The sequence below is a fragment of the Dermacentor andersoni genome, chromosome 3 (assembly GCF_023375885.2).
Source record: "Dermacentor andersoni chromosome 3, qqDerAnde1_hic_scaffold, whole genome shotgun sequence".
In the NCBI taxonomy this organism is placed as follows: Eukaryota; Metazoa; Arthropoda; class Arachnida; order Ixodida; family Ixodidae; genus Dermacentor; species Dermacentor andersoni.
In genome coordinates, this window is record NC_092816.1 from 220,634,934 (window position 1) to 220,649,478 (window position 14,545).

The following is a 14,545-nucleotide window of genomic DNA, read 5'->3' on the forward strand; positions in this document are numbered from 1 at the left end:
TGAATTAAGCTTGTCCAACAAAGCGACCGTTAACGAACTGCGCGAGCGTCCTAAGCAGTAGTAGGTGCTGGATTACAGATATCTCTGTTCTATATAGCGCATGGTCCAAGCGTACGGCATCAGCGGGTATATATTTACAAACATTGTGCGGCGTTAGCCCGTTTTCTCGTGCTTTTTAGAGAAAGAGGATGATAACCGAATTTTTTTTTTCGGTTGTGTTCGTTCAGTTCTCTACGACGCCCTCACACGTATTACGGAAATTTTGCGCTCAAAAATAGCCATCGCATTCTTTTTATGCGAACCGTCTCATATATTATGGCTGTATACAGGCCAAAAAGGCAATGCCAAAGCACACAGCTTCTATGTGTATCGTGCTGGCTCACCAACCGCAGTGGTCGCTGTGTTGAGAAGCGCCATGGGCCTCATGCAGCAAGGCTAGCGTAGACATATGGTAATTTCAAGCATACTAGACTTGAAATGCGTGAGAACGATGCCAGTGTATAACAAATATTTGATAGCGCCTGCCGCTCAGATGTTTCGTGGTTGCCTTAGGTTGGCCGTGCACGAGCATGCGCTCTTATGTTTTATGTTTTACTGCCTACGCCAATCGATCAGGCAGTGAGCTGATTTACCATTTAATGTTGGTAATACAGAGACGCCGGTTTTCTTTGTTGAATTAAAATCGATATAAGCAAAATAGTAAACAACACATACACGCACCGCGGCTGATTATGCGTGTCACATTTTTGCGCCCCAAAGACATATTTCTGCCTACAGTAGTTACCGATGCACCGAAAGGCTTCCCTGACGACCTTATATCAACGAACATGGCGTAAATTTCACAAAGTAAGATCTAAAACACCTCGAAATCGTTCCGCAGCACGCGACAGCAATACTTTCAAGCAGCGCCGCGCCGGATCGCCCAAGCCAGAGAGGAGGAAAGGCTCTCCGCGCGCCCTTTCCTCCTCGCCCGATGAAACGGTCTATAGACCGCTCCAAAAAAGGCAAACCTCACGTCATGGCACGCGGAAAGGGCCCCGCGAGCTAATTTTCATTTCTTCAACACGCAGGACAAATAGTGGTCTTATTATGCAAACACGAATACTAAAATGAACTCGCAGAGGACTTCTCCTTAAGCTGGACGATATCAGAGATCTCCTACATAGATACAATGGCTCAATTGTGCCTTCAAGAGGCACACTTGGTCTACACATTCAAGCTTTCCTCGGTGACATGCCAAATCTCAAAAAGGTCGTGACGATGCTGATACACGGTGGTGTATCAATCATAGTTGATAAGTGTGCAGCATGTCACCCTTTTGAACTACGGGTGCCTCTTGAGCCAGTGGCAGTACAAGCAATATTGTACTGCAAGTTAGTTACCATCTGCTAGGTATATCAGCCGCCTTGTCAAGAATTTAAAAAAGACTATTTCTATAGCCTGGTAGATCAGCTTTATCAACCCTACATAATCGTAGGTGATTTTAATGCCCACAGCATTCTCTGAGGCGATTCCCAATGTGCCAATAGAGGGCGACTCGTCGAAAATTTCTTTTTAAGCTCTGATGCATGCCTTGTTAATAAAACGAACCTATATTTTTTATTTATTTATTTATTTATTTGCAATACTGCTGCTCTCCTTCGAGAGTGTGGCAGTTGGGCAGTACAATAATTCAGCTGTACAATGCAAGGAAAAAGTATAGATTACACAAAAAGTAAAAAAACGACATAAGCAGTGCAAGTTATACATAGTACTATACAAGTAAACCATGTTAAGATTAAACGGAATAGTAAATAATAAAAAAAGAAATGTAAAAGAGCAAGATGCTTTATAACAATAGCACAGATATTACTAAGGGCAAGTAATAAAACAGAAATAACTAAAATAAGCTACGAGTGTTAGGGAATCATTATGGCAAACGATTAAGCTGTCGAAAATTAGAGTGTTTATTAAAATTTCCTAATGAATAAAGCAATCTGTGCCGGTGTCCCTGCATGCATAATAGGTACTGTTATTCACACAGTTTTTTCTATTTGTAAGATAAATTCGGATAATGATTCAATGTTGGTGATAGTAGGATCAAGTTGGTTCCATTCTGCTATCGCGAGCGGGAAAAAAGAATACTTAAATGTGTCATTTTTGCATGTGTATTCTGTCAATGTGTGCGCATGCTTGTTACGTGTAGGTCGAGCCTCGGAGAATGAAATGTATCGGGAGGTATCTATTCTGTAGTTATTTTTTAGTAGTTGAAACAAGAATTTTAAGCGAGCTTGTTTCGCTCTTGTGGATAGCGTTCGCAAACCGGACTGGGTTAAAAGATGTGTTGGCGAGTCTGTACGTCTATATTTGTTATGGATGAACCTCACAGCTTTCCTTTGTATTGATTCTAGCTTACTTATGTTAGTCTGTGTATGCGGAAACCAGACTGTGTTAGCGTATTCGAGAACAGGCCTTACAAATGATGTGTAGGCTAGCAGCTTCGTTGACTTGGTTGCGAGTGCCAGGCTTCTCTTTAAGAAAAATAGTTTGCGCAGCGCCTTTGAGATTATATTACTGATATGTTTGTCCCATTTGAGCTCCGAGGTTAATGTAACGCCTAGATATTTGTGTTCTTCAACTTTGTTAAGTGGAGTGCCGTTAATGGTGTAAACAAAAATTGATGATACCGTTTTTCTGGTTACAGTCGTGATCGCGGATTTTTGTGTGTTTATTTGCATCTGCCATTTGGAGCACCAATCAGCTATGTCAGCTAAAGAATCATTTTAATTTCACGCGCAATTCGTACTTATCCATTAATCTTGCAATTGGCTCTGCCTCGCTAATTCCTAAATTGGAATCAGAAGTAATAAAAATTATTCTAGGATGACCATTTCCCCATAGTGCTTAATCGAGTGGAGCAAGACGCGTATGCACCACATACTCCGGTGGAAGATGACATCGACTGACTGGAAGTTTTTTAAAGAATCAACATACTTAACGCGAGATTTTATCGATGATATTATTATAGGTGCGACAGTAGCCAATTTTACCGCTTTTATCATTGACGCAACAGAAAAGTGCATTCCGCGAACAAGTGGACGTTCATTTAGAAGACGAGTTCCCTGGTGGAATGATGAGGGCGGAGGTGCGCGAGATAAAAAAAAAGAATAAAGCGTGTTGAATACTGCGTTGGTGCTCAACTGAAGAAAATCTGATTGAATTCAAATACATAAAGTGAGGCAAGGGAATCTGAGGCAAGGAAACACTTTTCTCTGGTATAGCGTTGGGATATGCCTCTCCACCCGGTTCTTGGTGCTCAACCCTTTTAAGACACCAGTGGAGTTGTAGGATTCTTGAGTGATGTTGTATTGCATCTTATACGCGAAGAAATTCACAGCACATCCTCTCGTCACAGCATACTTCTGTGACAGCGTTTTGTATAGCACATGCCTCCAAACCGTTGTGTTTGAAGGGTTGTGTTAAAGCAGTAGTGCTTCGCTAAGATACTTTAGTACATCATATCCTTCCAAATTATCCCTTTTGTGCTCATGCACTTCATTAGTAATTGCCGACATCTTATTATAAATACACTTTACGCACTTTACAGCGACGGTTTTTAAGGCCTCTTTATAGCCACGTCACATCTAACTTTCGAAGTTCATCACTATATTTCGAACTCATTTAACACTAGCCTAGCGCCCTTTGGCCATACTTGGCCCTTGCACCACAAACCACCACATATCATCTCTGCGAGACCTATTTCTCTGCTTTTTGGCTTTTCGAAGCACCTGCGTATATAGAGTATATGAAATCGATGTTTCGGTGGACTTACTTTAGCCGTGTACTTACATAGTGTTGAGTTGATGGTATGGCTCATCCTGGTGGTATTGTGTCGCAATCGTGCATAGATAAAGTTTGTTTTGACATGTCTTGAAGTACATCTTGTTTAAGAATTGCTCAGAATGCATACATGAAATTCGCGCGGATTTCTCTTTGGAGGTTGCCTTTCGAAAACACCCTAAAGCAAAGAGTTATTCTTACCTTTTCTTTCTTGGTTTGTATTCTTTGGATGCACTCTTACATCTCGGTTGTGTTTACTTTGTGCCGACGCAGGGTACGGCAACATAGCGCCTCGCACCAACTGGGGAAAAATTGTGACCATCCTGTACGCCATCGTCGGCATCCCTCTGATGCTGCTCTACCTGACCAACATCGGCGACATTCTAGCCAAGGCGTTCCGATACGTGTACGGCAAGCTGTGCACGTGCAGGCCGAGCGGCACGCAGCGCAGGCGCCGTGTGCCCCTGCAAGCGAACCACCTGCAGCGCAACTCGGTGGCCGAGAACTACCGAGTGCACCACATTGTCTCGCACAATGCGCTCGACGGACAGGAGAAGCTGCGTGCCTGCGATGACCAGGTACCCATTCTTCAGGGAATCTTCTTCCCTGTGCAAGCACTGTTTCCCAGAACCGTCGAGTACGCTGTACCACGTTCAGTCTGAGGTGATCCCTACGTTTATTTATTCTCGTTGAATAAGTAGACACCAGAAATATGAATATGTAGGTGCAGTGGGTTTATAAAACGAGTTCTGTTTTCTCTCGATTCTTCTTTCTAGCTTTGGTACTTGTTTCAAAACTACAGCGTTCGTGTGCAACTTTCATGATCGCCCAACTTTTCTTTCTTTTATTCCTGTGCGCGTCCTCGCAACAGGCTTACTGCACCTACACGAATTTGGTTCTTTGCTGTTCCTTCAGAAATCCACAGGATGGGATAATGCTTTATAGTACAGAAGCATAACTGCGAGTCGGCCTAGTTGTAACAGATTCATTTCAAGAAAAACTTCTTGTGCGCAAAATAAATGGACAAGGAGAAGGAGCAGGACAAGGACGAGCGCTTTCTAACAACTGCTTTTATTTTCGAAGAACCACCTCTTTAAATACCCATAGATCTGCGCGATCTAGTAAGCAGGACACGCAAATAGCGCATATTTGTTTATGTATTATTTATTTCAACATACTGTCAACCCTTTGACAGGGTAATTACTGGAGTGGGTTACAGAAATAAGCAGCAATGATAGTAATTGTCAGGGGCAGTTATGCTAAACAAGTACAAATAAGAAGACAAAATACACGTACAACAATAACTATGAATACGAGTATTGACAAGCATGCCAATAGAAAAAACAAATAATCATATGGATAATACAAATAAATGACATCAAGCTGATGAGTACCTATTAAGTGAGTTATGTAACATCTCAAGGAAATCATCAATTCTTTGCTGTTTGACTACAGGTCGGTCAAGAGTATCCTATTCCCGAATGCATATAGGAGAAACGAATAATAGAATGTATTGTTGTTGCACGAATATTCTTGGAATGGAAGATCATGTGTATGATGTACGTGCCTTGTTTGTTTAGTTTCGATGTATGTTGTGTGGTCTATGTCAAAATAGTTGTGCCGTAGCATATATAAGAACTTCAGGCAGTGAATTTTAGCTCGACTTTGGAGTGAGGGCAAACCTGCACGGCAATTCTGTCGGGGAATGAAGGCGTCGATAGCGGTTGAAAATAAATGTAATCGTTTTGCGCTGCACGTTTTCAAGCATGCTGATACCGCTACTTGTGAAGGGGAACCAAATCGTATTGGCGTATTCTAGAATCGGTCGGACAAGTTTCGTGTACGCTGAAAGCTTAGTGTCACGGTCAGCGTGCAGCAGCGTCCGCTTAAGAAAAAACATTTTTTTCATTGCTTTCGCGCTTATAGCTTCCACCTGAACTGCCCAACTGAGATCAGAAGTTATTATTACACCAAGATATTTGTACTGGCTTACATTTCGGAGCGTGACGTTATGAAAACCATAAGAAAATGCCAAGCTTGTTTTCTTTTTTGTTATTGAGATTGCAACTGTTTTGTCTGAATTAATCACCATTTGCCAGTTAGCGCACTAACTTACTACTTCATTCAGTGCAATGTTCAGCTCAATTTCGTCACTGTAGCTTTTAACCTCTTTATACAGTACGCAGTCGTCTGCGAATAGCCTAATATTTGTGTTAATGTTGGCTGCCAGGTCATTTATATACAACAAAAATAATGACGGGGCCAAGACAGATCCCTGGGGCACACCGGATGTGACATTTATTGCGTCAGAAACGTGCTTATTTCATTGCATAAATTGTTGACGGCCGGACAAATAGCTTGATATCCATCGATTCATTGGCCCATCCCCAAGTTTGCGGACCAGCTGGAAAACTAGCTTTTCATGGGAAACGCGATCAAACGCCTTTGAAAAATACATAAAAATTATGTCAATTTGGAAGTGTTCGTTAATGCCTTGGGCCAAGTCGTGCATTATCTCAACCAGTGGCGTTACGGTCGATAGGCCTCTCCGAAATCCGTGCTGGATGGGGTGTAGCAGATCATTGTCTTCTACAAACTTTGTGATGAATTTGAGGACAATATGCTCGATTATTTTACAGCTCGTACACGTCAAGGAAATGGGCCGGTAGTTTGATGGGATCGTCTTGTCACCGGATTTATGCACTGGGATTATTTTTGCGATTTTTCATTCAGAAGGAATCTTTGAATCCTGGAGAGATCTTGTGAATATTAAGCGTAGATACTTACTGTTTCTGCTTACCGTTTGAGAAAAGCGTCCGGTATCCGGTCTGGGCCACAGCTCTTTTTGGCATCAAAATTTAATAGCAGACACAGTATACCACTGTCGGTTATTTCTGGGGTTTATAGTAATTTTTTTGTAGATGGTATAATCGGGGAATGTTGCACTAGTCCATTATCGATTGTAAAAATTGACTGGAAGTAGCGATTGAATTGATCCGCCTTATCTTTTGTCTCTATTGAAAGAGAAGCCTTTCTATCGCTATGTTTATCATAGTAGTGCGTTTTGGAAACGCGTATCTTGCTTTTCAATGTTTTAGATAATACGGAAATCTGAGCGGTAAAATTACTGGCTAAACCAGACTTCTTAGCTTCCCTCAGCCTAATAATTTTACGTTTAACCTAAATTATCTCGCGGGTAATCCATGGATTTTACTTTCTTGTAAGTTTGCGTTCTAGTGGGACAAACTTTTCAATACAATGCATGACGTGCGCTTTGAATTGCAACCATATATGATCTATCGATGAGTTTTATAACAACACTTGTGATAACATGCCTCGGATAAGCGCTACGCGTTCAAAATAATAACAGCAAAGCGCATAAAACGAGCACTTAAGATGAAAATGCGTTAAGGATATTGACGCGACACCGTCTGTGCCCAACCACGCTGACAATAAAGACGACGACCTCGTCTGTGCAAGCGAGGCGCTAGAGAAGAAGAAGCCCGGACTGAGCGCTTGCCCGAACTCTCTCGAATAAATGCCGCTCTTGTCTCCAGTGAGCCGTGACCATATGGTGACAGGAGCGAATTCTCTTTATCTAACAATGAAACAGAAGGATGACTGATGTATTTTCCCTTTAGTTTTGCTATCCAGTGAGCTTCCACAATAATTTCACTCGCGGTTTGATTTCTATGCCTAAATAATATGTGGGTGTTTATAAGACAAGGTGAGCAAGCATGTTCTTGACAATGCACTGGCAAATCCGTACTAGGGCGTCCTTTTCAGACTAGACAACTGTTCCCTTAGTCTCGTGTTAAGGCATCTCGCAGTCTGTCTTATGTACACATGACCACACGTCATAGGAATCTGATACACAACGTTCTTCGCGCAATCGAGAAATTGGTTTTTACTCGGATGTTTATTACTAAATTGTTTCTTTGCATCATCCTTACTTTCGAACTTACTTTTTACCCTAGAACAGACACTACCTGTTTTGTTTTTAGCCGAAATCACCACTTTTACTTGGTGACTCCCAGCCACCCTTTTGAGTCTCTGTGAAAGGCCGTGCACATGCGGAATCACTGAAACCTTGGAAGCTAAATCTTTCTGCCTTTGATTCATTGTGCATAGTTATTTTCCCTGTTTAAAGTTTTTCATTAGTCTAGCACATGACGCCCGCATAACGGCAAGCGGGTACTCAGCTTTTCTCAACCGATCAACTCGTTCAAGAAATGCAATGTTTACAGTGTGGTAACATGACTTCAACAACGCTGACCGGAAACATGAAATGACTATACCATTCTTCACAAGCCTGGAATAGTTTGACGCATAGTTCATTAGCACTTTTCCAGCTCGGGGCGAGTATGATCAACACACATGTTCTCGTAGAAATTCTAACTTGGCATCAAGAAGTTGTAGCTTATTATCTACCAGTACTTCCGAAGTAAATGTCAAGTTCTTGCCCAGAGAATAAAAGGGAAGCTTAAGAGTTTTCCAGAAAAAGTGAGTGAAGAGCTGTACGTAATGGTTTTCAACCCTCCGAGTTCGAATATCGCATCGAAATGGAGCGAAAGAAACCGCAAACACATTTGATTTCGACGAAAAGTGCAGCAGCAGACTCCGGCAGCTCGCGCGCCTTGTTTCCGCCTGTGATTGGTCGGGCGCCTCGTGACGTCAGCATTGGTGTTCGTCCGGACTGGCCGCTGTCGCCACACATGAAGCACGGTGCAAGGTGGTTTGGCGCTGTGGTTTGGTGAGACGGTAATGGTAAATTTCGAGAGCTTGCGTTTCTCTGTGAAGTTCGGCGTTGCTCCCTACATGTATACGTAGCCGGCCTCTCCAAGAAGCAAAAGATGCTGGTAGCAAGCAGTACTTTCGACGCCAACGAAAGCGGGGTGCTAGCATTTCCTCGTGTTAGAAATGTTCTTTGGTGAGTATATTTTTTGCAAAGCTGTATTCAGTGATCTAGTGAGTCTGTTTCCGGGCAAACAACTGTACTGTTATGTTCCTGCATGCCTCTTCGTGGAACGTAAGGAGGGATGAGATCGTCGGCATTTGTGCGCTGCCCCAAAGCTGTCGGCAATCTACACAGACGGTTTAAACGCGGTAAGTTTAACGGCTGTTGTAGCACGTGTAGTATAGAACCTTCATCAGCGCGCCATCCGCACGCTACTCGTAACCGGCGAATTCCGTCGGCTACGTGAGATGGTCGGTTTCTTATGTGTGCGAGAGAAGGGGGAGTGCAGCGTCTTGGCGTGAGCAGGCTTTCCAACACATGCAAACTTTACGCTTGCACTGCGTTATGGTAGCTGCATGCATGCTGTTTCACAACACACGTGCGAATAGAAAATTCGCGGCGCTTGGCGATGAAATCTGCGTCAAGGGTGGGCGATAAACATGCATCTTCGGTTCAGCGTGCTAACTATTTTTTTTAGGAGAACCCAAAGCACGCATTATTGATCAACTCCAGTAGTAATCGTCACGGAAGTGGTTAGAGCGCAGCATTGTTGTTCTTGAGCGCTTGAAATTCTATCGATTCACAGCAGCCTCCCACTTAGCTGCAAGCTTCTTGTCTTGCGGGGACTAATGGAACATCGTCGCGGCCGCTGGTGTTCGTGAAACCGTAGGCTGCACAGAACGCCAGCATGATCGGCCCACCACTTCAATTGATGCTGCGCACGTCGACTACCACTCTATATACACACAAACAAAGGAATGCAGGCTCGAGCGAGGCAGATTATGACGGCACGCACGCAGAAACAAGCGCGGTCAGGCACGGTCGCGGAGACTGTGAGGGAGCGGAACACCAGTGCTGACGTCACTACGCCGCGGTTTCCGATCTCCGCTCGCGTCGTCAGCGTCAGCAGCAGCGCGCGGCGCTCGACGGGGGGCGGAGCGACAGCGCAATTTTAACCGGCTATTACGTCGCTCCTAAGTAAAAAATCCCGCCCGAAATTTTACCTGCATGGTTTATAAGGTTCCCGCATCCGTATATGATCGTCTTATTGAATTCGACAGACTCTTCAGCTTCCTTTTGAAGGCTTCTACTACCCTTTTCCATAAAGCATCCTTGTCTACATGACAGCCAAAATCAAGTAGTCATCTACATATCTGTGTATCTTAGTACTACACCTTTTAAATCTTTTGCCAGCCCTCAGTCTATGCTTCCCAGAAAAATGCTACTAAGGATGGGAGCTACCTTTGACCCGATGTGCACTCCCCTGGCCTGTATATACCTTTCGTCACAGTATCCTACGTGTGTATTCGCTAAATAAAATGTGCAGAATTTCAAGAAATGATTCAACAGCCATCCCGCACGTGTTGCGGAATGACACTTCGTCATTCTAATTTTTTATGCAATCCTTAACCCTGCACATTAGGGGCCCATGCGGCAAGGAATAGTAGAGATCTTAAATATCTATGCTGAATCCCCAGCTGCAATTGTACTATCTGATGCCAGAAAATTTACAAGGCCTTCACAGTTTTTCAATAAGCACGGATCCTGTACTTCTAAGGAATTAAACATTTTCTGCAGGAACCCCACGACCAGAGCCTGCCAATACCGTCGCTCGGACACGATTGGCTTAAACGGAATTCCTTGCTTGTGTGTTTTTGCTGTAAAAAATATATACAATATCATTACTTTTGAGTTCAATACATGTGACGCGAGCTTTTCCTGGTTACAATTTTTCAAGAACTTCATCGCCTCCTTTTTTACGTTTTCTACACTCACATCACATTTCCTAAAGCACTGATTCACCGCTAGGAAAGCAAATAATCATTTGGTACAACCAGAAAGCCTTCCTTGTCAGCTTGAACAGCATTTAGATTGTTCTCAGCCAAATACTTAGCAGCCCTATCAACATTAGGTCTGGATCTATCGCTTGGCCACCACGTCCACACAATGGCACTCCTGGCACACACTCCTGGCAATGTCCATTGTAAGTGCTAACCTGTCGACAACGCCGATGCTTGGCTCCACGCAGAATTTTGGCTTGACTACATCTTGGTGCCGTTCTTTCACTTAGTATTAGAAGGCGTCCCTCTGGCAGTTCCCTTTTCTTCTTCTTCGGCAATCTCCGATGCACATCGTTCCACATAGCCTAAGTCAATATTTGCCTGTCTGCGCCAGTCCCGAAAAGCCTTCGCGTTTAATGGACCATTGGAACCAGACAAACAGGCCATCTTTAGACATTCTTTGAAATACTTTGATAATTGATATTGATTATTTGATTACTTATAATTGATAATTGATTTCATAATTCTTTGAAATAATAGTACAGGGTTTATTTTGTTCCATAATTGAAGACGTATATGTAGTTGCCCAAATGTTTTTGTAATCACAAATTCTCCTCCCCTCTTGACTATTCTCATCAGGGTTTGATGGGGCAAAAGTAGTCCTGGCACCTTAGAGAAGTTCTATGCTTCGTAGAGTTATCCCATTCATTTATTGCTCATGGCTCCCTAATAAAAGTCTTGCAAAGTAACTCAAAGTTACCGCTGCTTCCGACTCCATGTGCCGGCAAAGCCCTGTTTTCAATCTGATGAGGCCCAACCCCATAGGTCAGACAAACACCGTACACGTGCCCTGTTCCAGAGCTATCATTGTAATACTACGTAAGACCCTGCTCTTTCCTTCCTGTAAATGGGTTGACTTCGCATCTGGTTATCATGCATGTAAACAATGTGAAGGTTCTTTTTTTGAACATGAATGTTGAGAAAGTATATATCATAAAACCTATGTGCACCCCTTCGGGGCACAGGGGGGCCTCTCGTTACAAGAAAAGCGAACATGTGTTTTGAAAAGTAGACGTTACAGGAAAAAGTGACCGCCGTATACTAGCGAAATATATCATGCAACATAATGGGACCTAACGCGATTTAGAATATCTGTGACTGAAATGAGCGTTTAAAAGACAACAAATTAGCAAATTCGGACACTAGTAAGCTTCGTGCTTTTTAAATTTATTTTGCGAACGCAAATGAAATCATTTTTTTTTTTTCGTAAATAGGGTGCGCTTTCGGAGGTATAATTTCGTGCTGCAATACAAATCTAGTGGCTGATAAGAATTCCGAGGCGTTTTCTGAGTGGTAGTAGAATGTTGGCTGTTTGATGAAAGATAAACAGTTGCTTCGAAGCGGCACAGGAGTCTCAGCCGAATGCGGTGTGTGCGGACACGGAATGCCCCCACGCTAACAGCAGCGACCCTAGCGGCAGCTTCTGTCCTGACTGCGGGTGGAGTTTCGGGACCAGAAAAGCATTGAAGGACTCTGGTAATACCCTTCACGGGATTGGCGAACTGCTAAATTGGCTATCACCAAAGATGATGTTGAAAATTGTCGCCGTGTACCCGCAAAGAATGCCAGTTCAATACCAAACATTGTAGTGCAATTCAGGAGCCGTTCTAAGCGTGATTCGGTGCTTCAGAACGCAAAGAAGACGCGCATCTCGACACAGGATTTTGGTCACTCATCGAATACGCCTGTGTTCATCCATGAACATTTAACCCCAGCTGTGAAGCAACTTTTTGGTATGGCAATACCTAAAAGAAAATGGTGAACTCGAAGTTCGAGTGGGTGAATCATGGATGAATTCTTGCGCAGAAAGGTATAAACGCGCATGTACTGGACATTCGTGGTACATGCGACGTTGAAAAGAGCGCCTAGAGGCGCTGTGCGCGTTACGGTACGGTTTTTATTTCGCCACGGCAATATCACCTTGGGACGTTGGTAATCTTGTAGGAAGTCGGTATCGCGACAAATTGTGCTGCCTTCATCTAACCATTCCTTCAGCACGACACAAGCAAGATGAACTGTTTTTTTTTTTACGTTTGCTTTTCTTTTTGACCTACTCATGATTACGGGGACTTGGTTTACTCTAAATGACTAGATTGACAAGCGAGTGGGTTATAATACTTTCTTTCTTAACGGAATAAAGGTCTCGCAGTGCTAATAAAAAACAGCATAGACTCTCATATACTACCAGAATTTTCTGGCAGAATGTCAGTGCTGATATTGAATGCCTAACTCATGTATCACGTGATTTTTTATTTGTTATTTATTTATTTATTTATTTATTTATTTATTTATTTATTTATTTATTTATTTATTCAGTACCCACAGGCGCCAAAAAGCATTACAGTGGGGGGGGGGAGGCTTTACAAAACAGTTATAAACTTTCACAAAAGATTTTTTTTACCCGACGTGAGAAAAAACAACAACAAAAGTTCAACAGAAGTTACAGAATTTTCAAAACACGGTAAGTTATACATGGGCAATTCAATCTAAAGATAATAGAATCGGGCTAGTTGAGTCACTTCAACAGGGCAAAAAATACATCATTTTACACGACGTTGACGACACTGGCAGGTAACCTATTCCATTCTTGTATAGTTCTAGGAAAAAAATGTTTTCTGATACAGTTCTGTCTTGCATGAAACTTCTCGTACCTTTAGCGCATGATCCAAGCGTAGTGATTGGTAATGAGGCGTTATTATATATTTGTCGCTTTCTATACCAATTGTACCGTAGAATATGGAATGGAAAAGCTTCAGTCGCAGCCTTCTGCGTCGTACCCCCAAGGTATCCCATTTAAAGTCTTCCTTAGCCCTCGTAACGCTGAAATTAACTTTGTATCGACCTGACACGTACCGCACACCTAGATTCTGTACCCTCTCAAGTTTATCAATGTCACGTGCCGTCGGAGGGTCCCACACTGCACAGGCGTACTCAAGGACGGACCTTACGTACGTCTTGTATAGCAGCTCTCGTGTAGACTTGCTGAATGCTCTGAAGTTCCTACGAAGAAAACCTAACATTTTCCCTGCCTTAGTGGTTACATAGTTAACCTGATTCTGCCATGATAATTTTGGGGTGTACCAAACACCTAGGTATTTAAACTGTGTTACTTTAGCTATTAAATTGTTATTCAAGGTGTAAGAGAAATTTATACAGTTCTTCTTTCGAGTGAATGTCATGTTGACTGTTTTAGTTAGGTTTATCTGCATGCGCCACTTAGTGCACCATTCACTAATTAGATTGAGGGCTTCCTGAATCAGACTGGCATCATCCATGCTGTTACTCACCCAATATAACAAGCAGTCATCTGCAAACAGCCTTAGCTGCGATGTAAGACCTTCGCCAATATCATTTATATACAATAAAAAAAGTAAAGGCCCCAGGACGGTGCCCTGGGGTACACCGGATGTAACTTCTTGCGGGCGCGACTGAACACCGTTTACAACCACGACGTGCGGCGCAGGGTATTATATTCTTTAACCCATGGGACAACCTGCGGGTGAATTTTATATTTTTGCATTTTTTCTATGAGCAATGAATGGGGTACCGTGTCGAAAGCCTTTCTGAAGTCGAGGAAGATACTGAAAGCCGTTTATCCAAAGCAGGAGCAATATCATTTATGAATTCTAACAACTGTGTAATACAAGAAAACCCCTTATCAAATCCGTGTTGGAAGAACGTAATCACAGAATTAGTATTCAAATGAGCTACAATGCTCGTGAATAGAATATGCTCTACTATTTTACATGCGATAGATGTCAATAATATTGGACGATAGTTTGAAACGTCGCTTCTAGGGCCAGACTTATGAACAGGGACCACAATACCTGTTTTCCATCCATCAGGCAGGGAGGCTTCGAGCATCATCATCATCATCATCAGCCTGGTTACGCCCACTGCAGGGCAAAGGCCTCTCCCATACTTCTTC

At 42.9% G+C, this 14,545-nt stretch overlaps 1 protein-coding gene across 1 annotated transcript in view; it reads left to right on the top strand.

The window, feature by feature from the left end:
- LOC126524304 (TWiK family of potassium channels protein 7-like) overlaps positions 1 to 14,545 on the top strand; it is a 282,791-nt gene that overhangs the window by 239,763 nt on the left and 28,483 nt on the right. Inside the window, exon 2 of the mRNA XM_050172645.3 lies at positions 4,093 to 4,397. Coding sequence (XP_050028602.2) covers positions 4,093 to 4,397 — 305 coding nt within the window. The remainder of the gene's footprint in view (positions 1 to 4,092; positions 4,398 to 14,545) is intronic.